The sequence below is a fragment of the Formica exsecta genome, unplaced genomic scaffold (genome assembly GCF_003651465.1).
Source record: "Formica exsecta isolate Colony F162 unplaced genomic scaffold, ASM365146v1 scaffold105, whole genome shotgun sequence".
Taxonomy (NCBI): Eukaryota; Metazoa; Arthropoda; class Insecta; order Hymenoptera; family Formicidae; genus Formica; species Formica exsecta.
Genome location: NW_021848390.1, coordinates 586,298 through 610,846, shown reverse-complemented (window position 1 = coordinate 610,846; position 24,549 = coordinate 586,298). Strand labels below are relative to the sequence as shown.

At 32.5% G+C, this 24,549-nt stretch overlaps 1 protein-coding gene across 1 annotated transcript; it reads left to right on the top strand.

Annotated features, from left to right (window-relative positions):
- Positions 1–9,412: 9,412 nt before the first annotated feature.
- LOC115233503 lies at positions 9,413–23,966 on the top strand. Its single transcript, XM_029803990.1, has 4 exons — positions 9,413–9,510; positions 10,801–10,942; positions 20,612–20,791; positions 22,475–23,966. Exons 2-4 carry the CDS (start codon positions 10,801–10,803, stop codon positions 22,855–22,857), a joined length of 705 nt encoding a protein of 234 aa, XP_029659850.1. The 5' UTR covers positions 9,413–9,510; the 3' UTR covers positions 22,858–23,966.
- The last annotated feature ends 583 nt before the right edge of the window (positions 23,967–24,549 follow it).

The window sequence follows — 24,549 nt, the reverse complement described above, 5'->3', positions numbered from 1 at the left end:
CGAGCATAGATGAGCATAGATCGGACTTGCGATCTTTTCGCGAACGTCTAAGCTATTTTATTATTAGTATAGTATTTTTAATAAGAACTAGATGCGTAAACACACATACACACACAGCAGATTAAATATAATATAATGAGAAGTTGATAGCTACCAATTAATCAATCTTTACACAATATGCTTAGCTTCTTATATATAAATATGAAAATGTCTATTTACGGAATATTTACAGTGCATAAATTACAATCCAGAGGTATGCAAGGATTAACCTTTTAAGCAGTCAATTTAAATGTGCTATGAAAATTTATATCTGCTGTTGGCAGGAGCAATCGCTTAAATACTCGTTAAAAGCTTCGATTATCTTATTTAAATGTAAATAATAAATTAAAGAGACTAATAAAATCAAGATATGTCAAAATGAATTGCGCGATACATGTAGACGTTGCAACAATAGTATTAATATTAATAATTCTTATTGACAAACTGTTGAAAAGAATTAAATCTCTTATCCTCTATAAAATTATCTTGTATAAAATAACTTTCGTATTTTAACAAAACTGCGCGAACATGATTCTCTTTTATACAATAAATATTGCCGACGATAATTTATATCGCTGAGTTATAAAGTAAGGTTGAAATAAAATTACAATAGCCGAGCGTGTCAAGTGATTTTGGAATCATTGCCTTTCTCGAGCGAGCGCTTAGAACTATTCACAGGGTGACCGATGGAATGTAGTATTCATGTATAGATCGTATGGATATATACGGCCTGACAGAGAATGCGGGAGTTAACGGCGTAGGAGACTGGAGAAACTACGATTAACTAATCGTAGAGTTAATCGATGACGAAATTTATTTTTTCAATTGATAGATAGCATGTCACGACGGTAATTCAACCGGTGACGATTTATGGAACGAGAAAAAAGAAATTTTGGAAAATGTATCGAAGAATAAAAGACTCTCTCTTGGACCGAAACAGAATGCGATACATTGGGCTACCTACTGGAATGCTCGGCAACTTTGAAATCAATAAATCTGGGAAAATTCCGATAGTGTGACACTTGCATATTTATTATTGTGTTATTGCATTTCTTTCGCATAATTTACCGTCATTGATCATAAGCCGCGCTAGCGAAATTATTGTTTCGAGTGCAACATTAGCGGCGAACCTCATCAATCTGTCGGGTCATTATATGCACTGGTGAATTATGATGTTACCTTCCTGTGAATAATTTCGTGATAGTTTCTCTGCATAGTCTTTACTATAAATTGATTTATTACAGAAGTTGAGATTACATTTAAAAAACGGTATTACAGCACAGTGTATTACTATAATATATAAGAAAAACATTTATACATATGAAAAGGGGAAAGCGAAGAGTCTTTTCTCAGTTTATTTCTTGTTAAACATATTTTGCACTATGCAATAGCTTTTCTTCGTCTTTATGAAACAATTTTGTTCAGACTTTAGCGCCAATAGCTAATAGTTATGCGCATCTATATATATAAGCGTGAGTTCTCAAATTTTGATAGATAAATTCCAACTTCGAAAGATCAGGTCTCTATTGGTCATTAAATCGGTTGCAAGTTAAACAGTAGTAAAACGTAGCGCGGAAAAGAACGTGCATTTTACATTAGCGGTTAAGTATATTTGATATTTAGCAGATGTTGATCTCAGCGATCGTACGAATCTGATGTGCAAATTTAGTTGATAGTTTCTCGTGTAAATTGTAATTTTTAATTTTATTATTGTTGCTCGTTTAAAACATTGACCATTCCGGTTCTTTATTTTTGCATATACATACATACAAATTATTTTCTTAATTACATACGATATTTTCGAAAGGTTGCTAAATCCGCAAAACGATTGATGATGATGATCTACGCAAACATGTGATAAAATTCACATCGTGAAATTGAGAATTTTATTATTTATCTTCTTTATTACATGTAATATAAAAGAAATAAATTTTGATATGTTTCACCTTTTTGCTATTATAATGTTTGCATTGAAAAAAGAATAAATTTTATCCACAATTTACAATTATGCTCTCTTTAAACTGTGATTTTGTCTATTCTGATATCAAATCAATTTTGATATTTTTATAGTGATATGAATGTGCGTGTGTGCATCAGGGAGAATGCATGTTTGTGTGAAGGGAACTTTCTTCTCTGTCAAAGTGGTTCATTTCTCACGTATACAAAATATACTATCCATCTTTACAGCCTTGACGAATCTTTCGCCAGTTTAGATTACTCCACGAGAGATCATCAAGCGACAGTCCAGGTGCTTTTCGTAATAATTATTTTTACTGTCCTCATTGCCTATGAGAAACATTCTCAATCTCGATATAGAAAAGACACACGAGGATAATAGTGCAATACTATTACAAGAGAATATTATTACTGGACAATGTTTCTACAATAATACTATTGGAACAATTTTTCGAGGTCGATTCTACATAAAGAGCGATGGAAAAAGAGGTCATCTAAATATTCTTGCCAATCTGCAGATTATCATATAATATCATATGAAAAGTATCAATTATTGTATAAATTGTAATTTTTAATTTTATAATTTGTCAGTTTTGCCTATCTGAAGCATTAACTGATCCGTCTTTTATTTTTATTAATAAAATGTACAATATAATTTCTCTAATTATATGCAAATCACAAATATATTTACAAATATATGTACAGAAGTAAATATTATAAAAAAATATCATAAACTTTTATATAGATTTGATTAAAATGTGTGTAAAGTACACAATGAAACTCTGCTGCGGAAATTTTAATTAATTTTTATATTTATAAAAACTGAGATATAAGCATGTTTAAATTTCAAGATAAGAAGGTAATAAAATGTGTTAAATATAAAAAGCTGAATAATGTATAAATTTATACAATGATAATTCCTTTTTTTGTAATGATAGTGATGTTAACGATAAGCGATGACAACGATAAATATAAAATTCTATCAATCTAGAGCAGATTCTAGCATAAGAGTTTTTTATTCATCGATAAATTAAATACTTGATTAGTTATGAAATTAATTGTTACGTAGAATATATGCCTTATATTTCGCCAATTTATGCATTATATCGTCGCCTCGCATGCGACGATTGCACATTATGTTAATGTAAAATAACAGATTTGGCAATTCACAAGAAATTTTGTAAGAAGGAAACGAGGAATCTTAGTGCAAGCTTTCGTAATAATGCACTAACATAACTATGTTATATCGAGATACATGATAATTCACACCATTGTCTCAGGACAATGTTTATTGTCTGGATTTACGACTTTAGGAGCTAGGCGCATAATATTAACGGTCCAAATAACGACGCCATTAATTTTATGAAGACAATTCTTATAGGGACAATTATACTTTTATTATCGAATAAGTGATGAGATATTAAAACAAGGAAACAGTATTCTCTCTTTTCCTCTTTCTCTTTTTTACATGAAGCAATTATATAAGATTTGTTTATGATAGCTTGTATAAAAAATCAATATTAATGGTCAATCAACAAGAATAGGAATGTGATGTCTACAATGTTTGCAGAAATGCCGAACATATTGAAATTTCCGAAGAAGCATCAGAAGAAAAAGCAATATAATACTCATGCAGAACATTACATTATTCCAATAGCATCATTTATTTTCTTCGATATCCGTATATTTGACTTTGATCGGATCTGAAAGATGCTTATCAGATGCTTACGTGTATGTGTGGATCTTTGTATGAAAATATATTCACATGTTTGTCATATATGCACTATTAATCTGACAACTTATCGACAAATTCTTTGCGCTATGTCTGTGAATTAATCATAGATTTATACGAAATAAGAAAAAATAGATTCTTCGAAGAGCAAAATATACGACGAACAACTATCATCGACCAGATCGGTCTTTTCTCGGACAATTAAAATCGAAATGTTCTTGTTATAAATTCTAGACTTCGGTATTAATCTATATTTTGATTGATTCATACACTGCTATTATTTCTTTTTATTTAATAAATCTTCTTTCGATTTTTTAAAATTGCTAATTGTAAGTATTGCTTTGTATCGTATAAGGTGATTATACATTATTGTCGAATTTTTCAAAATTAATTGCATTTGCGACAATTTTTTATTAAAGCATAATACTCATATAACTCTGCTTCTAGATCTCTATTTAACGTAATAAATAATTTATAAATAAAATTACAAAAATCTTGTCAACTCCTAATTCTCAACCTGCATTCATCAGTTTCTACATGTTTAAGAATGCAATAGCTCTTCAAAACATGTTGGCATTGAAATCTTTGTGATTTAAATTCAACTATCGAATATTTATATCGAATGAAATTTGTTATAAGATGCGGAAGAAATCTTATATGATTTATTATCTTACCTCTGGGCACTGCTATTTTTATTTTAACGGAGAAGTCAAAGTCAAACAGTATGATCGATAAAATTTCTATTAAAAGCGCGATAAATCTCAAACAAAACTTGGCCTCGATTTCTGCAAGCACTTTTCGTCTTACACATCTGCATTTCGCACGATCTTTCGCAAGGATTGCACGTTACATTGTTCGGCCGGTCGCAAAGTGTTGTGCAAAGTTGTCACATGTTGTTTCAAACCGGGAAAAGCGTCGGCCAGGATATCAGCAACGGCATCGTTTGACATTTTTATTGCATCAACGAGGTACACTTCACGTAAATGGCACGTACCGTACTGTACGCGTATTAATTATTACGATTGACTACGCATATAAGAAGTGTCGACCTCCGCGCGTGTCAGACGCGAATAAAGCGTATTAAATTTATCGCACGCGCAAACTTGGCCATTAGTATTAATGCCGTTTATGCGAGCACGCCTGCATATTAAAAGGTATAAATTTCGTGGAATAAGGCCGTATATAGCAAATCGCCGAAAGGTTCACGCAAACCAGTTGTACTTAATCTAAATGAAGTACGACATTTAACGATGAAAACAAAGGATGAAAACAAATATTTTCTTAAATCGTGTGCATGCGCGAAGCACATCTTCTTAAGTTGCCGCATTCTCTGTTGAATAAATATTTTCTTTGAAATAAATATCTAGAGATGCGTATAAAATTATAATTTAAATTGCATGTGTCATTTTGAATAACGTAAAAATAAATAATCTCTTTTCTTATGCGAGGATGCGTCTGATTAAACGTAGTCCTTGAGATACATCGCGGAAAAAAACGATAAGTTTAATTTGACTTTTTAAGATAATATTGATTCGAAAACTAACTCTATTGTTAAATTAATTTTCTTTTCTATTCAATTCAGTATTTATTGCATTTATAATGAATTATGCAGCCTTTTGATGATAAAAATATATTTTGTCTCTCATATGGAATACCATGCTTTATTTTTCGAAATTTCACTTTCATATTCAAAATGTTTTGTCTTATTTATAATTTAAAAAAAAAATTGACGATATCAAGCATTAATTTGTAAATATCGTGGTGTCAAAACCTTGAATCTTGAATTGAATTTCGAGATCATTGATGGCACCAAGGTTGTCATTAATTTAATTAAAAGACGTAGTCCACCGTATTATCTTGATCGTGTGTTACATAATTCTCTAGCATTTCAGAAAGCAAATTCTTATTCCTATCTTTTGGTGCTGTCCAAGGATGATCCTCATTAATATTCTTAATCCATTCGAGATGTCGATGAACCATGGCAATATACAGCAGTTTTATCATCGTGATTATTACGCAATAGTGCAGCTCACAAAAGTCGCAAGGAACTTTATTATGTATATATTATACATAATTGTTATTTATAATTTGTCATTATGTGTGTATTATTTTATTTATTATAAAAATTTATCTTGTATAAAATTTTCTGACTTTTTGATAATTAGGTATCAATTCGCAATTTTTGTAAGAAGAAGCAATGCTAATTTTTATTCTAATTTTATTATCTATTGTTGTGTTTTATATTTTGATTCTTTTTACATTTAAGCGGAAGAGTTGCATCGAGTTTAAATGACGTGATTTTACAATCGAAGAAAATCTTAAGCATTCCATTATTGGCACGCATTGGCCGACGTTGGCTATTACAAGCGCGCGTAACAGGTGTTCGAAAAGTTACCGGAGCTGGCAAAAGTGTTACATCAGCGAATAGACGATGCGATCGTCGTACATGGCATGTACAGGATACTACAAATGAGGATTTACCAAAGCGCGAATCACAATCAAAACAATTTTTGACTGCAAATAAATCGCATTTCAAAAAACATGATATTATCCAACTAATTTTTTTACGCTTTTCTGTGGGGAGGGAGGGTTCTATCTTAGCAGATAACTTTATAAAATTATTGTATAAAATAATAGATATGCAGAGAACCATTACAGAGGAAGAGAAAGAGAGAAGATACAGATGTTTGTCCAATATCCTTGGATATCCTTTGGATATTCAAATAAGAGAGAGCCGCAATATTTATAAACAGATTAATATCATCATTATTTCACATTATGTATATTTATAGCTATTATCTTTGGATTTTTATCGACATGAATCATGTTCAAACGTCAATTTTTAACAATATAAAAACACTGTGCATTAAAATGTGCATTAATATTAAATGTGCACTGTCATTATAGTAAAGAAAAAACATTTGAGAATAAATAATAAATTAAAAAAATAATTATGGTAATTTTATATAATAAAATTAATCTCTTTCTCTCCCTGCCTTTCTCTCTCTCTCTCTCTCTCTCTCTCTCTCTCTCTCTCAGAAGGCTTATCCTTACCAGAGAATTAAAAAATGCTGAATTATATAATAAACTCATCTTGTATAATCTTAATCGTTATCTGCAGCTTCGACGTTCTTGTTAGAGTTTGCAAAACCATATATCATTATTGTCGTTGCAATAATATTTTTGCAAGAATTTCCAATTATATCACAATGAGAGAGAAATTAGACATAAATAGACGAATTTATACATTTCATGCATAAAAGCTATTTATAATTGTAACTCATATAAAATTCATCGATATAAATAGATTACCATATTTTTTTGTCTCATTTCATTTCTATGACAATTAACATCGCTAACATTGATACCGCAAATATTATCGTTATTCCTTATTATTGCTACTGCGACATGTCTATGTCAATTTCCTCCGTAAAGAGACTTAGGTTTCGCCAGTCTGACACAACCGGAACCTCCTCCACTTTTCAACCGAGGATCGTGGAAATTCCGAGAATGAAACCGCTCGCTGGATCCTAAACGCGAGTTGCAGCACAGATGACATTGACTATCCTATTACTTGTCTACAGTTACCACTTGGTGAAAGTTGACGATGCGCATCTTCAAGGTCGTCGTCGGAGCGACCGTTCTTGCTCACAAATGACGTTTTCTGAAATTTGGTCTTCTGAAATTCTTGCCTTACCATGAGATAACAAAAATGGTAGCGCGACCTTTTCTTCCTAAAACGACTGTAAACACGGTAAAAAGTACAGAGATAATATTCTGAGCGACGTGCGAAAAGAACAGGCGGCGTTTTAATTGCCGGGAACGTTAATTGCTCCATTGTGCATTTCAATTACTCGATACGAGCGAGTAACAGGTTTTTGAGCTCGCGCGGGAAACAATGTCGACAATAATTTAATAAGACGTTTAGCACGGTTGATGACTACTGCGTGCGATTCGCAATGCAGATATCATCATTTAATGAGACAATTTACTAAAAAAGAAATATTTTTGTGTGTGTGCGTATGAAAGATAATATTTACATTTGTTACACTTGCGCAAAATACTTTTGATTGGATATATAACGTCACGATTCTAGCGGATTAAGATTTCAAAATGTAAAGGGATAACACAAAACTATGTTTCTTATTTTATTTTATAACTGGATTTTATGTATTAATAAAAATCATATTTTGTATGTTTAGATATTTGACTTTTTTCATAAAGCATTAAATTTTTAACAGATACTCGCGCTAACCATTTGATATTTCTGAAGTATTCAGAAATGAAAGATGCATATATTTTTCTATATTTTATTGATACAAAGTATCATACACATATAGAAATATTTTTTTTACACATGTGTATGTAATATGTCTATATAATATATAGACACAACATGTAGAGGTATCATCTAAATATGTATTTAAATATGTATTTAAAATTATGCATTAATTTTTGAAATTTATATTTAATTTATTAGCTTTTATATATTTATTACATATATATCATTACATAATATAAATGTCATCAACAATAAACGAATTCAATGATCATTTTACGCTGTTGTTTCGTCAAAGGAAGAGAATTTCGTTTCATCGTGTCTAGAAAAACTTTAATATTAACATATGAAACGAGAAATACATGCAGTCGATTATTCACAGCACTAGAGTTAAGACTCAAAGAAATGGAAAGTCTTTTCATCTACCAATACAGCCGCTATCGCGACGTCTACTTCGTCTTGAATTCACAGCAACTATAAACACTCCGACAAATGTCTGAACAAAATACTCTTTCTAGGCTGGACATCGATTAACGCAAGACTTCTAATAAACAGATGCAGCGCGTTTAAATAAACCAACAAAAATTCCAATAAATTGCACGATAAGTTCTATGCCAATCTAAATCAACAAGTAAAAGATATTTTAGAGACTTAAAAAATTTATAATAATGCTTGATATCGAAAATTTCTTATGATAATAAAAAGATTTTGACGAAATTATGCATTTAATATAGAAATGTTTAATAAAACATTTTGTATGACTAATTTTAATAGAAATTTTATGTTAAAAGATTATTTTTGCCAAGAAATTTAAACTCATAAATTGAAACATTAGCTAATATAGCTTCGAAGATATAAAAAAATTAGTTATAAATTGCCGATCGCGTAACCGACAATATCGTGCTGGTATGGTTGTGGGAACAAAGAGTTTATTCTGACTTATTAGCTGTTAATTTCAATCTATCCTATCATTAACCACGTGATAAAAACGTAGCTGAACATTGATCGATTGCTTCGATTGCTTTGAGTTCAATCGAATTAACGTACTGTCGAACGATAATCCCGATCGTTAGAATTATATCTACAAAATTTAAATAGAGACGCACAAATATCTTCAATTTTTTTTCTCCTCTATTCTGTCCTTTTAAATAATTCTTAAAGACGCGCCAAATTTGATGCACAACGAGAAAAAAGAAAAAATGTAAAGCCAATTACGTTGATACGAGGACACACACTTTTCAGGATCACGAGAAAATCGGATCGAAATCTCTAACCCTTAATTATCCGACTAAGGTCTCATTCAGAAGATTCATCAGAACGTCTTCTGCTGGGTCCTTCGTTTGTAGCGAAGGGTGGGATGAGTCTACTGCTTGGTGGGGACCATTTCTATATAATCGACGGTGAAGGTGCCTGTCTCTCCATATCCCCTATCAGTGACCACGTTTCTTTAACCGTCGTCTCTTTGACGTCTATCTGTACTTTACAAAGAGATAAGTGATACAAGGTGAGTGTCGATTGTTTGAATGACGTAGTCCAAGGATTGAAACCTATGGTATAATTTTTGGTGAGTTCAAATTTCGATGCTGCGAATAGATAAAAATTTTTATAATCGTTTGTGACAACTGAATCGCTACATATACATACGCACCTAATTAAGGTAAAGTATACTTTCTCCTCTATCTACAGCATCGAAAATCGAACTAATAATAAGCGAGATTTAATCTTTTTAGTTTCTAACTTTTGATCGCGTTTAAAAATCAATGCGTCCATGCATTATCGGATTTCCCATAAAATCTGTTGAGAAATTGAAAATTGAAATCTTATTTGTTTTGTACACTCGGTAGGCATACGGTGTAACATTTCTATTATAGCGATATGAAAAAATATTTAAATATGACAAAAACAATATAAGATTAAGATTACATCATAATATACAGACTATATCATAATTATTAGGTTATAAATAACATTAATTAAATCTCTGTTTCCAATAATTTGCAATAATAAAAATTATAAGATACCTTATAAATTAGATAAATTATAAGATAAGGTTTTAAGAGAAACTATTATTTTTGTAATTTTATTTTGCTCCTAAATAATTCTAATTTAGATAATTGATGATATATTGATAATATACTTTTCAATGTTGTTTTCCAACGTTTGTCGGAAAAATTTCTAATCGGACGTGAACGCGATTTGATGGATCATGTAACATACGGATAATATCGGCATCTATGCATAAAAAAACCGTCTTGCGACTTCATTAGACAAGACACTCCCTAAGAGAAACTTCTGCCTGATGGAAAGGAACTGTTTGTGTCGGCAGAATGAGTCTCACTTGCGTATCTGTACATGTCAACGCCATTACGTAGGAAACTCTCACCGACCGGTCATAATAAGTCAATGAAATTTCAATGTCTGAATATCTCTAAATTGATATTTAAATGATCTATCTATCTATTTTGTATACGCTTGCCTGACGATTTGTAAGCATTTCGTGTTGCCCATAATACATATTTGGTGCCGATTCATTACTGTATGACTTATTTATTATCATTTTTCTTCTGCTTCTAATTTTTATATCGTAAAGAGAATATTTGACAGTCAAAAAAGGCACATTATTAATTATATTATTTTAAATATATGCATTATTCAAAGCCAGACAATACATTTTTAACATTTCCATAGTTGCAAAAATTACAAAAATTATCGCAAATTAAAAAATTAGCTGATTATCCAATATGATATTAAATATTATGTAACACTAATATTTATTTAATATTTTGTCATCTAGATGATTTTGGTGCCACTGGCTGTGGTGCTTCTCGCGGCGTTTGTCAACGCCGAGCCGGCTATCAATGAATCTGGACCGCGCAATAACCGACCTGGAAGATTCTTGTCTCTTCCGNNTCCGATACCGCAAAAATGTGCAAATCGTAAGTACTTTTTGACATACATGCATCCTGTCAAACGCTAATCATATAATGGCTTGTGCGGACAATGATAAAGCGCTACAAAAAAATTAACAACTTGAAAAATTAAAAATTATTACCTACAAGTCCTATTAGTCCTAATATTCTACACTAAAATCTAGAAAATCATAGATTCATCTATTTGTTGCATAAGCTAAAAAATAATTAAATATTTGTCTACGAGATAATTATTATCATGATTCTCACTCTCATAATATAGTAATAATAATTTATTACATTTACACAAAAAATCTCTAAGAGAGATAATCTTATACCTGCGCAATTAGTGAATAGTTACAGAAATTATTTGACAGAACTTGATAATTCATTATTTCGCGTAATCAAGATCATTCAGCGGTATCTTATGATAATCTTAACATCGTAATTATAAAACACAGATTATCAAACGATTACTTACGCGTGTAAATGCTGCCAATCGATGAATTTTCATCCACGAGATCTGAGCCTGTTTCGATTAGATCACCAGCGAGTAAAACGTCCGTAAAAAAAAAAAATGCGAAATGCAGCGGCACGGACTTTCATCGTTATTCTCTTTCAAAAGAGGCGATCGTGCGTCTCGGCACGATATTGCCATGCCATCTCAAAAGAATCGAGGTTACAATGCTGATATACGCTAAGAAGCTTTCCCCCTATCCCTCGCGAAATTTCATGAGGTACGAGTGTATTTTTAAAAGCAGACGAGCCTCTCTCAACTCTTGTGTAAGCACGCGCCCCGGGTATTCATTTTTGATCGCCATGGGTACCAGTTTTTGCGTCCACTTATTATTGCCAACGGATTCAACCGATATCATTGCGTGACGAACTTTCTTGCTGATCCTTTATCTTGTCTGATATACACTTTCTCGGCGCCACTCGATCAAGAAGTCAGTCGCGTCTCAGCGACGATATGAGGCACTTATTATTAAAGTAAATTCGATTTCGAAAATCGTGTTAAAATAGATGCTTCATTATTTTATGAGATACAATATATCTGTATTCATATTTGAGAAAATATAATATATAAAAGGATACACACTCTTAAAGAGAAAAATAATAAAATAATGTATAAAATAATTAAATAATATTAATAACAGTTGTACTTTTTTGCAAAGGACTAGTGTGTCACTATAGCTGCTGCAATGCAATAAATATCTACTGCATTTCTGCAACTAAATTATTCTGAGAATCATCTTTTTGCTTTCTACTCGTTTAAGTGGCGATTTTCTTAGATTGTGATGATATCCTGATTTAGTCTTGCGGTCAATGTTCATGAAATGATCATTTGTAAAACGCAATACTGATGTTAAATATCACTGGATTAGTTTTATCTTCAATCAGACAATGATCTAATAATTTTCGCAAAGGATGTTTTAGTATTGTTGTAACGCAACAGATTAATTCAATAAGATCTTCATTAACGACATCATAGCAAGGACATTGATACAAATTATTCAAATGATAATATGTTCGCGAGATATCTTACGAGTTATTAATATTGTGTCATCAGTTTATAATTATTAATTCTTAGTTCATCAAAATATATTATCGATTTCAAAGAAGATTAATAATAATTTTAGTTTAATTATTCTCATTTAATAATATTGGCTGTAAATATAGATAAAAAAGCACTCGTAAATTATTGCACCGACGATTTGATTAACTCTAATCAGCAAATTGTTGCCTTTTCCTATATATCATAATGTAGAGAAAGTTTACTTCGTATAGAGACAGCGCCAAATGTTAGGGCAAATGCGTTTTAACGGGAGAAACAGACATTTGCACGGCAACGTATTAAAGAATTATAGGAAAACGAAACCGCGCAAGAATGTAGAGCAACGCATTTGCGAGTCAAAGTGCAACGGAGAGACAGAGGGTGAGAAATACGGAATTTCCAAATGGTCGCATTTCCACGGTATTTAATAACGTGAGAGGTGCGAGAGGAGAGTAGGTCGTGGGAGTGAATCGGCTTTGCCGCAATGGTGCAACGTAATGATGTTCGGATACGACCACAATCACCTAACAACCTAATGATTGCATGCTCGCTCTCCTGGAATGCCCGATCGCGCTGACAGGATAACAGGATGAATCTTAGCGACCAAGTCAATAATAATCAGGTGTAGCGTGATTCCCTTGTGTTCGCGCCGAGAAAAAATGTATATAATAAGCGTGTCAATGCAGACACGCACGCGTAAAAGAATGCAAGCAGAAAAACTGGCACGAACCTTAGTTACGTGTAGTGAAAAAATGCAAAACGCTTAACTACATAATTATGCTACATATATATATATACACAATTTATAAAGATATCTCTGAAAATTCTCTGACTGAAGAGTAAAATCTAAAATGTCACATGGCGTTAAAATAATTACGTCAGAGAAACAAAGCTACAAACATTTTATTATTATAATTCTAATTATATAATTTCATTATTATTTATTATTATATATGATTTACGTCATTGTACTGCCATATAGATCATATATCCAGTGATATCAGTCTAAATCTTGGTGTGTCAGAACTTCTAAATCTTTTCGTCGAATCAAGATAAAAGATTAACGGAACATTGTGTGTGTTTAATTTTTGTAAACTTACTTACGGGAATTATCGCGAAGCCGTTAATAACACAATGGAATACGTAATGTGTATGCATATCTTATACTTAAGGCGAGCGATAATGACACGCTTGTTGAGTAACATGTGAACAAGTATTGGCCTATGGATATTATATAATACCCATCGGCCTATTAAACCGTTGTCCGACGGTGCTATTACGGTGAAGATATACGATTAAATGTCCGCATGCTTTATCATATTACTCTCGCGTGCATATTGTAATTACACACGAAGATACGGTAATCGATTTTCGAATTTTCCTGTCGAGTTCAGCGCGAAATAAAAATCTATCTTATATCAAGTCGTTGATACATAGGCTGTGGTATTATTATAAGTGCACAACGAAACGCGAAGATTAGGCTTGGCAACTGTATTGATCTTTCGTTAGCAAGACTAGCAATGATCTTAGATGAATAATAACAAACAATATGCTTATGTAACATCTTTCTTGTTTTATACGCTAAATGTGGCCCTCGGGACATTAATATGTAATTAAGATATAATGACAGATAATTAATTAAATAAACGGGCTCTGTGTATATTTTGCGCAAGATGCTACTGTTTGTTTTATAGCAACGATTTTAGGAGATCTCACAATCGACTCGACAGAGCTCGATAAGAACGTCCGACATAATTTCGCAAACTCGTAGCGTAAAAAAATCCGAGATGGACAATCGCGTATAAGTTTAATCGACGTATTATACCGCTGTTAATCACAATTACGCAATGCGGCTGACGCCGAATAAAAGACCGTCGCTAACAAATCGCCATTAAGTCGCCTTATGTGTGGCTGACCGATCAGCTGTTGCAATCTTACTCGGCGTGAGGTTGACTGACTGACAACTCTACAGAAGGCCGGCGCTACATCGCCACGAAAATGTCAGGAACTGCTTGCGAAATTAAACAATGGCGCTCTATGGAGATTATCCCCCCGGCGCGATGCCGCTTAACAAGCAGTCCCCATGACTCGTCTGTAAAAATATATTTTCATAATGTCATATGTGAAAATACTCGCGTACATATGTATTATACCTACGTTAAAAAATATTTTTAAAATGTTTCTCGAGCACGCGCAATTTTTTCGCAAGAAGGAATTTTTATGGAGAATTTTGGAAAACGATTTTGTTTCCGACGGTCGTTGTGTACATACTTTTGAACAAATGTAACGATTTATATAAATATATTGTATAAATTTTTTAAATCGCAATTCGACGAAAAAAATCGAAAAATCGCTAAAGAAAAAGCAAATGTAAAATAATATCACTTGTTGATTTTAATTTTGGGATACTTTAAAATACTATAAATCCAACTCTAAAAAAAGCTAAATTTGGATTAAGCATAGTTTTTGGTGAAATGCAAAAGAGAGAGTTTATACATCAAAATCGAATCAAATCATTAGAGGACAATCATCAGGACAATTTTTTCGTGAAAATCAAACATTCATCTGATAAGGCGAATGTTTGGCTGTCTTCAAAAATCAAGAAGGAAAGAGCACGGGGAAAACCATTATCCCCATACGAGACGAGTTGTACCAGGACCCATTGACCCGTCGCGCGAAGAGAAAAAGTTTCACCTTCGCCTGGCAGCTCGTGCGGAGAGCCACGAGAGTTTCCTTTTCCTTTGCCTCCGTGCTCGAACGTTGTTTATTCACGACTTACCGTCGACCCACTGATCCCGTTTGGGAACGAGAAATTGATTCTCGACGAATTCACTGGTGGAGTGTGCTCAATTTTGAAACGATACCATTAGCGTGATTAAATTGATAAATAGCTTAACGAATTGTTTATTTTTTCTATATTACACACACAATATGATCAATATGATAGGCAATATAGTTAATTACGATTAATGCTAACCGATATTGATTGAATTAACAATAAAGCGACATGAAGTATGGATGCAAGAATATTTTTATTTAATCATAGATTTTTTAATTTTATTTTTAATTTAATAACACAGATAAATTAATTATTACTATAACTATCATAAATCGATAATTGTAGCTTCATGTCTCAACGCGAATGGTTTGCGATACTATGTTTTGTAAAACACTTAAAAAACTCAATTTTTATATCATGATATATATATCATAATATAAAGATTGAGTTTTTTAGATTGATATAGCATATATATATATATATATATTATATCAAAATTGATTGAAATATTATAACAAAAAATATAATAATTTTATTTCCTTCGAAGAAATCGCTTTCAAATATTTATCTTACTTTTCATTGCATTTCACTAAAGATGACACATCATTCCTGAGAGCATGCGAATCTCGCGATTCGAATTTCACACACAGAACAACATATAGATACGATTGACATCCGCTTGCGTGACAATTAGTAGAGATAGGTTGCGATTGCATGCATACAAGAGAATCTTACTCATTAATGTATGCGCTCGTTATATCGCTAATTAAGTGACGTCTAAAGCTTCTCCATCATTGAAAAACAGTCAGTTAAACGCCAATATTTTCCTTCAAATAACCGATTTGTCCCTCGAGATTAGTTCCTTGATCTTAATGATGACACCGGAAGTGAATCGAATGCTGTCGAAACACATCGATGGCGCATAGTCGCATTACTAACAAAATCCACTTTCTCTCCGTCTCAAGATAAAGTTTGTATCTAAGAAAAATATTGCACATCCGTAGAAAACAGTTGTTCGACAGTAAAACTCTGATTGTAATTTTAATAACAAAACTCTTTCAAAGATAGATTATAATATTTGTTTTTTGATAATCTGTTATCAAATTTATAGATATATAATGTTCGACTATCTCATCATTTTATTCACATTATGCGCTATGATTCTCAGTGAACAACAGCTCGTACGATTGAAGCGATTATCGTTGCAAGTTCCTTGACACAAACGCGTAAGACGCGCGAAGGGCATAAATGTTTAATGAACGATGATATAACGACCATAAATTGCGATTATCCGACAGGAGGCAAACGTTTTTTTTTGTTCGATGCATGCGGATGCATCGCCGTCATTGCGTGCGAGCGTGAAAATAAATCCGCTGCATATAATGATGATATAATCACGAACGGAATCATTCTGTGTACCGTTATTTCAATAATACATGTGTAATGTTGTTTGCATTCGCACAATACGCAGCACGTAACAGTTGAGAGAATCTTAATCTATAATTTCTATGATTATATGCAAAAAGAAATTTATTGCAAAATATTTCTTACATTAGGTGTGTCTACATTCTAATTGCTTTAATAGATCATTATATTATTTTATTTGCATTTTTTTCATCCTGTCTTTATCGTTTTTCGCAACATAAAATTATTTCTTTTTTTGCAAATATATATACGACTTTTATATTTTTCTCCTTCTCTCATTATTTTTTCATATAGTATAATATTTATGTCGCTTTCTAGCGTATTAATCTGTATTTTATCACATTGATAACAATGGACAGCTACGTAATACACCGTATCGTTATATATCGTAAGTTTCAATATTGATTATCGATCTAGACGAGAATAGCCATGCGATGACAGCTGTAGTGCCACTGTATAATGTTTTACAATATGTACATGCAGATTTCCGTTCGATGCAATCACGGTGTCAGTTTCATGTAACTACGGCTAACTCATCTCTACATTTAACATACTACATGACTCCATTGAAATCACTTCACGTGACTTCGATCAATGAAAGCGTAAATTACTTTCTAAGTACGACGGTTGTGTGCAACAGTGATAAATTTAATTATATGCCGTGTGTTTTCTTTTTCGTGTTATTAATAAATATATTACTTCGAAATATATTACTACCATCGTCGAACATTACTCCTCTGTAAAAGTTTTTACAGTCAAACCATTAATCTATCGTAACGCGGCTTCTCGTTATATTTAACGACTATTTAATACAGCTTTTAATATTCGCGAACCATCTAAGATCACTTTCTCGTCGTCAATTTTCTTAAGAAATTATTATTGATGTCGATAGTCATTCATATTTAACCATGTTTTACAATAGAATATTGGAAATGGATGTGTATGTATATATACATATATTAAAAAAAAAGTTGAGATGATTTTTAATCTTATTTGTGTTAATAACATGTTATTTTATATGCCTTTAATATTTAAATTCAGAGATATGACTATTAAATCTTTATACAATATTCACACATAAATTGGACAGAGAATATAAGAGAATCAATAATCAGAGCGCTTATATATTACGAAATGCATTAAAGTAGTAGATATGAAAGTTATATTTAACGACTATTTAATACAGCTTTTAATATTCGCGAACCATCTAAGATCACTTTCTCGTCGTCAATTTTCTTAAGAAATTATTATTGATGTCGATAGTCATTCATATTTAACCATGTTTTACAATAGAATATTGGAAATGGATGTGTATGTATATATACATATATTAAAAAAAAAGTTGAGATGATTTTTAATCTTATTTGTGTTAATAACATGTTATTTTATATGCCTTTAATATTTAAATTCAGAGATATGACTATTAAATCTTTATACAATATTCACACATAAATTGGACAGAGAATATAAGAGAATCAATAATCAGAGCGCTTATATATTACGAAATGCATTCAAGTAGTAGATATGAAACGCCATGGACAGCAGAACGCGTGATACAACCGGGATATAATTCTTTATTTTCTATTATAAAATCTTTGTTAAATTTATACTGACAACGGGAATCACGACTTTGTCCTATGTCGTAAAGCCTGACAGACAGTTCTTCTTCTTCCTCGACAAGTGCAACACAATCGCACTTTGCCTTTCTACGGCGGAGTCTCGAATTAAGCACGAGCCTCGAATTAACCAAGCAGATGGATGGTTGACGCAAAGAAATCTTGTTTCTATTTAAAGAGATATTTGAATTAAAATTCTTACTGCTGCTCTTTTCGGCAAAACATATTTTCTTTATCTAAATTCTCTCTCCATTTATTATTCTGTCAAAAACTACAATGATAAGTAATTCAAAGTGTGATTGACAATAAGAATAAATATCAACCGCAAAAGATTGTTTCAAGTATTTCTCTGCAGTGAGTATAGTTCATGCATATATGAAATTATAACCGTTTTTCCGTGATATACCAAACGAGACAAGCATACTCATGTCTCTTTTTTTTTGCTGAGTTATTATTCGTTTACAGATTAACCGAGGCTGCGAATGCGGCTACGCGAAAATGATCATTTGTTAAATTACAACATTATAAGAAATGTATAAAGAATAGCGGCCGTTTGTAAAATTGCCATTGACGCGTTATCGACCTTTGACATTAGCGTGTTCAATCCTTGGCGAATACCAGGCGAAATCATCAATCGACTAAAAACGTACGTGAGCAAGGACATATAAGCAGTAAAACGTAAAGGGCGTAGATGCCCGGAGATCAACTTGATGATTTGTTGTTTTATTCAAATTTAATGGCTATTTCTTACGTCATGTATATAAAACGTTATGCAATAAATTTTTTTAATCAACATAGTGCCATTGCCAACAAGTTGCCAAAAACATCGCACAAATCTGGTTATTTTAATTAATATTAATATAAATTACATACTTAGCATATGTTCTTCGATTCTTCGAACCTTATAGAAGAGAAATATCATTGCATATTATAATGTATATCCATGCAGCGTTTCGAAATATTTTCCGAACATTGAATTACGTAATAAGATCGATTTATCTGGTTTCGCATAAATAGCTAACTCGATACTGTTTTTTATCTAGATAAGCATAATGTTTGTTAAAAATATTCCGGCAAACATATCAGCAGAATTCCAGATTTGATTTTACCAGAATAAGTTTCTTCATAATGCAAGCTTGAAATTTACATGTATCTCTCCAAATTTTAGAAAATTCTATTTAAATCTCTGCCATTTAAAATATTTATTTGAAGAGACATTATACTCTTAGAGATTATATTTGAAGAGGCATATAAAATATATTTCTAGGATATTTAAAACCATATAAAATCACGCGATGTCAGTGCAGTAATAACAGCGAAATGTGGGTTACGAATGTCACGACGAACATAGAAACAACTCGACAAGTCGACTTGAGGGAAGACCGAGAAAAAGAAAACGAAAGAGATGAGGAAAAATCATGGCAAAGAGATCGTGTACGCGGCAGAATATAAAACGTTATGTCACAGCAAGAAAGCAAAAAAGATAGAAAGATAGAATAAAAATATATACATATATATATATGTTTCTTATAATGCGAAAATGTGCGAGTATACGTTTCGTAATACGCCGTTAGGCGCTCATGATGAGACATACTGTGTAAATCGTGGATGGGAAGAGACATAGTTGTATAAATACCGGGAAAAAGCATAAGAGATCGTTGACATTTAAAGCAAACGATAATGATGCGCCGCCACTGTGTTGCCGCTGATTACAGATTCTCTATTCGCAAACTACAACGACATACGAGCGTGTTTCAACTTTAACGATTTTGATCAAGACGGCATGTGTCTACATATGTCCGATAATGTTTGGTAAAAGACTATTTAAGTACGACATAGCGCGTTAATAATTGACAAAAAATTAACTTTTTTAAGTGGATGAGAATGACTTTCTGCGGCTATGACTCCACCGCTCTCCCAAGTAGAAACAGCCGGCTTTAGCCAGACACGTTTTTACTCGCGAGAAGCATAGATTTACAGATTACGTCATCGCACAACAGCGGTTTGACCCCTGAACTATTAACCACAGGTCGCGAATCGAGTATCTGCTAATAGAAAAGAAATACGCGATTGCGATGCTTGATATAATCGTCAATTTACTGTTCTTTTTGCAAACTTATAAATAACATCTCTGTCAATAATGCGTTGATGATAATAAAAAAGCTAATATCTTTCATATTTATAGACACGATGCAATGTATATAAAAAAGTAATGCTACTTCAATTTCCTTGTTTGTCAAAAAAAGTATAATATATGTTTGAAATATTTTGGATATTTTTCTCTCAGAATAGTATTAAAATAACTTTAAAATGCTTTTCAGGGCCAAAGCAGTTCAATTTCCGAGGACACAATTATTTCTATAGCGGACACGTGCCAGCCCATGCTAATCAAAGAGGAGACTGGTTAGACGGTAGGAACATTTGCAGGGAATATTGTATGGATCTTGTCTCGATAGAAACTCAAGAAGAGAACAACATGATCTTCAAACTTATACAACAGAGTAAGTAACTTTATTTCGCGATGCTCGAACTCTCTAATGAAATGTGCCGATATATACGCGTTATTCTATTGTGAATCATCCTCATTGTTCCAATCGTAAAATCAATGTGAAAAAGATACTTCGTTTTTGTTCCCATTATGAATAAAGAAGAATGCACGCGTGTGACGCATCGGCATCGATTGTTGCGAATTTTCGAATTTATTTGAGAATCGATCGAGAATCATAAGAAGGCAAATTGATTTATTTTTGTGACACAATGGCCTTTTATACATTTGCAATAGAAAGTTTCCAGACGGTATATAGCCATAATGACGACGACGGTAGCAGGTTGTAGATATCGACACCGGCGGTTTACCGCGGCAACTTTCATCCGGAGAGATAATCATTTGGCAATATTTCGAAATGAGCGGTCCGACGTCGAGCATCACTTCGTTGTGGATTCGAATGATTAACGACGATGCGCTCCCCGCAAGACCTCTTCCTCCTCCCTTATCTTCTCTCCCTGTTCATTACGACCTTTCGGCTGCAGCGCGATGCGCTTAAGTGCACTCGAGGAGTAAAACTGCAATTAACCGAAGGGTCTAGAATTTACCTAACTTTACTCACTTCTTATTAGTACGCCGTTTCCTTCTTGTTTTCTTTTAATATTAGAAAAGATCGTAAGCTTGGATGGTAGTGTAAAGTATGATAAGCAGTTGCCAATATCTATATCTTGTTGATAAAAATATTTCCATTTTTGTTATAAACCGTAAATTTAATTAAGAAAATAATTTCAATGTTCACAAATATTCTAATCCGCTATTTTTAATTTTACATTTAAAATCGAGATATTTAATTGAAGAATGAATTAATCAAGATTCTAGAAAAATAAAATCGCATCGTTAATCATGACTATACGGAAATTGATTAACCAAGAACCATGAATTAATACAAATTATGGGAATATATCTGTTGGATTAAGCTGCCGCTTTAATCACAATTATCATACAATCGCGCGATGATACGTGCTCGTCACGAGCGATATTCATCACGATGGAGGCGAGTCGATGAGTATAATACGACAGTTTTCAAGGTAATGCGGGGTCTTGAAGTGGGTTGAGGCTAGAGAATCTCATCTTTTTATATAACAGAATCGCGTGGTGCATGAATCCTTTCGCGGTCCGGCGAAAGTAAGGTGCCACTGACAATGAGTTGATTTCGCTCAAGAACCTGCCACAAGACCCGCTTTTTGAATCAATGACGTGTTTTAAAAATCTTTTATATCGGCAATCATTATCTGTGCAATGAATTAAAATCTAGGATAATTCCTATATAAAATCGTACTTTCACTCAATCAGAATTTGCAAAAGGTCAACGTCCCTGGTAGTGCTAATAAATACTTCTCTCCTTTCTCGGAGTAAAATATCGATCAGTCTTCATTCTTACATATTTTAAAAGAGAATAATACGAGAATATATTCAAATTCCAATTTTAGACTTAATAACAATATAGCCATAATTTCTTAAATTTAACAATGATTGCGCTCAATATCGCTCAAAATTAATTTTGGCTATGCCAACTTTCTCGGATAATCTTCTAAAAAAAAAATTTAAAAGTTCTACTTTAATGACTATTAGATTAATATCCAAAGAAGTATCAGTCCTTTTCCAATTCTTTATATATACAAAATCTATTTTCTTTTAGACGATGTTCCATACATCTGGACATCCGGACGTCTCTGCGACTTTAAGGGTTGCGAGAACCGTCGTGATCTCGAGCCCAAGTCTCTGTACGGCTGGTTCTGGTCGGCAAATCGCGAGAAAATGGCACCCACCAACCAGGCACCGGCAGGCTGGTCTTTCAACCCGTGGTCGCAGACTGGCCACAAGAAGGCCAGGCAGCCGGACAATGCCGAGTACGACATCAACGGCACTACCGAGTCTTGCTTGGCCGTCCTGAACAACGTGTACAATGACGGCATCGCTTGGCACGACGTCGCGTGTTACCACGAGAAGCCGTTCGTCTGCGAGGACTCCGAGGAGCTTCTCAACTACGTGGCCAGCACCAACCGCGGCATCCGCCTCTAAAGCGATCGCGGTCAGCCTGACACCTACATGGTGATCATGATCGTCCATCAGCGTCACGTACTCACTCTCCTTTCTATACTTCCCGTAGCAAGGAGGGAGCGACGAGACACGTGCCAAATAAGGACACGAAATTTCTACGTGGCGATTCTTGGTTCTTGAATGATCACAGAGAATCTTTTACAAACAAAATTTGCATGATCCCTTCGGAATTATATAATGGAATTATAATTTATATAATGCGAATTCTCTACAATTTTTATATAATTATATTTTACAGTATAAAGGGAGTATATTTTTTATAATTTTTATAATATGTTCGACTGAGTATTATTCAATTCATCGAGCTTGCTAGACTTGTAATTTTGTAATTTATTCTCTCTTCTGGATTTATATAATTTTTTATAATTTACTACTCTGTCGATATTTTGTGCGAATTTTCATGATTATGTCAACTTGTTATATCTTTAATCTTCCCATCCTGCACAAAATGACTTTCTCGTACGACAAGTAATTTCTGAATAATGTGATCATCGGAGAATTTCATAACAGTTTGTGAAATATAAATGCAATCTCTGAGATACATGCACTTACATGAGGAATCAAATAGCTTATTTTATATCTGACTCTAGTAATAAAAATAAATGTAGAATTTTGGACACGCAATGTTAAAAGCCTATCGAACAAAGAACCGAAAGAGTATACTCATCTATAAAATACATACATCGTGTGAATAATTTGCGTCAAGTTTTTATTGTACAATATTATTTGGTATTATAATATTAGTGCGAAATATGTTACATTTTATAAAATTAAATTTATCTGTGGCACAATTGTATTGTACACAAAAGTTTAGTATAAAAATAAGATTTTAAATTATTTATATCGATCAGGTAATAACGTGTCTCGTCGCTGCGCTCTTTCTGCAGTCATAGTATGGAAAAAATTCAGCAATAATTTTGTACTTTGTTTGATTTGATTACATTGATTGATTTGATACTTTGTAATCACAGTATCGGCTGAAGAGAGTAATTAATTGTGTACATGTATTTATTGATAGATATTTGGCTGACAATCCCTGTACGTTTATGAAATAAATTTAATCTTACGTAATTTATGTATTTATGTATTCTATATTTTATATCCGATATATCTTTATATTCCCATATATATATAAACCGGATAATTTTTAGTTAAATATGTGATCAAAATTTTTATTATTAATTTAACTAAAAATTATTTAATTTATGTTATGTTTGATGTCATTTTAGTCGCAAAGATCTCATTAATCCATTAAAATTATCCTCAAACCGATAAAATGCAAGTAAGAATCTTTCTCAAAGTAAGAATCGAAGTGACAGAAATTTAAATTGTGAATTATCGTTTTGTTGCGATCTTTACGAATAATTATTTCTTTACAACAAATAGAATCAAATATATTTTGTCCACGATATTATATCATTTGACTTTTCGACGATCTAGATATAATTTGGAATGTGAATGTGTTGTAAAACGATCGAATTGCAAAATCGAATAATTAACATAACAATAAGCTCCGTGATATGTTAATTATTTGTAACAATAAGCCCCGTGATACATTAATCGCTTAATAAATAATTGATCCATAATTTAAAATACTTATATAATTTAATATTTTGCATATATATATCATAGTACGTAAAATATTTCGGCAGC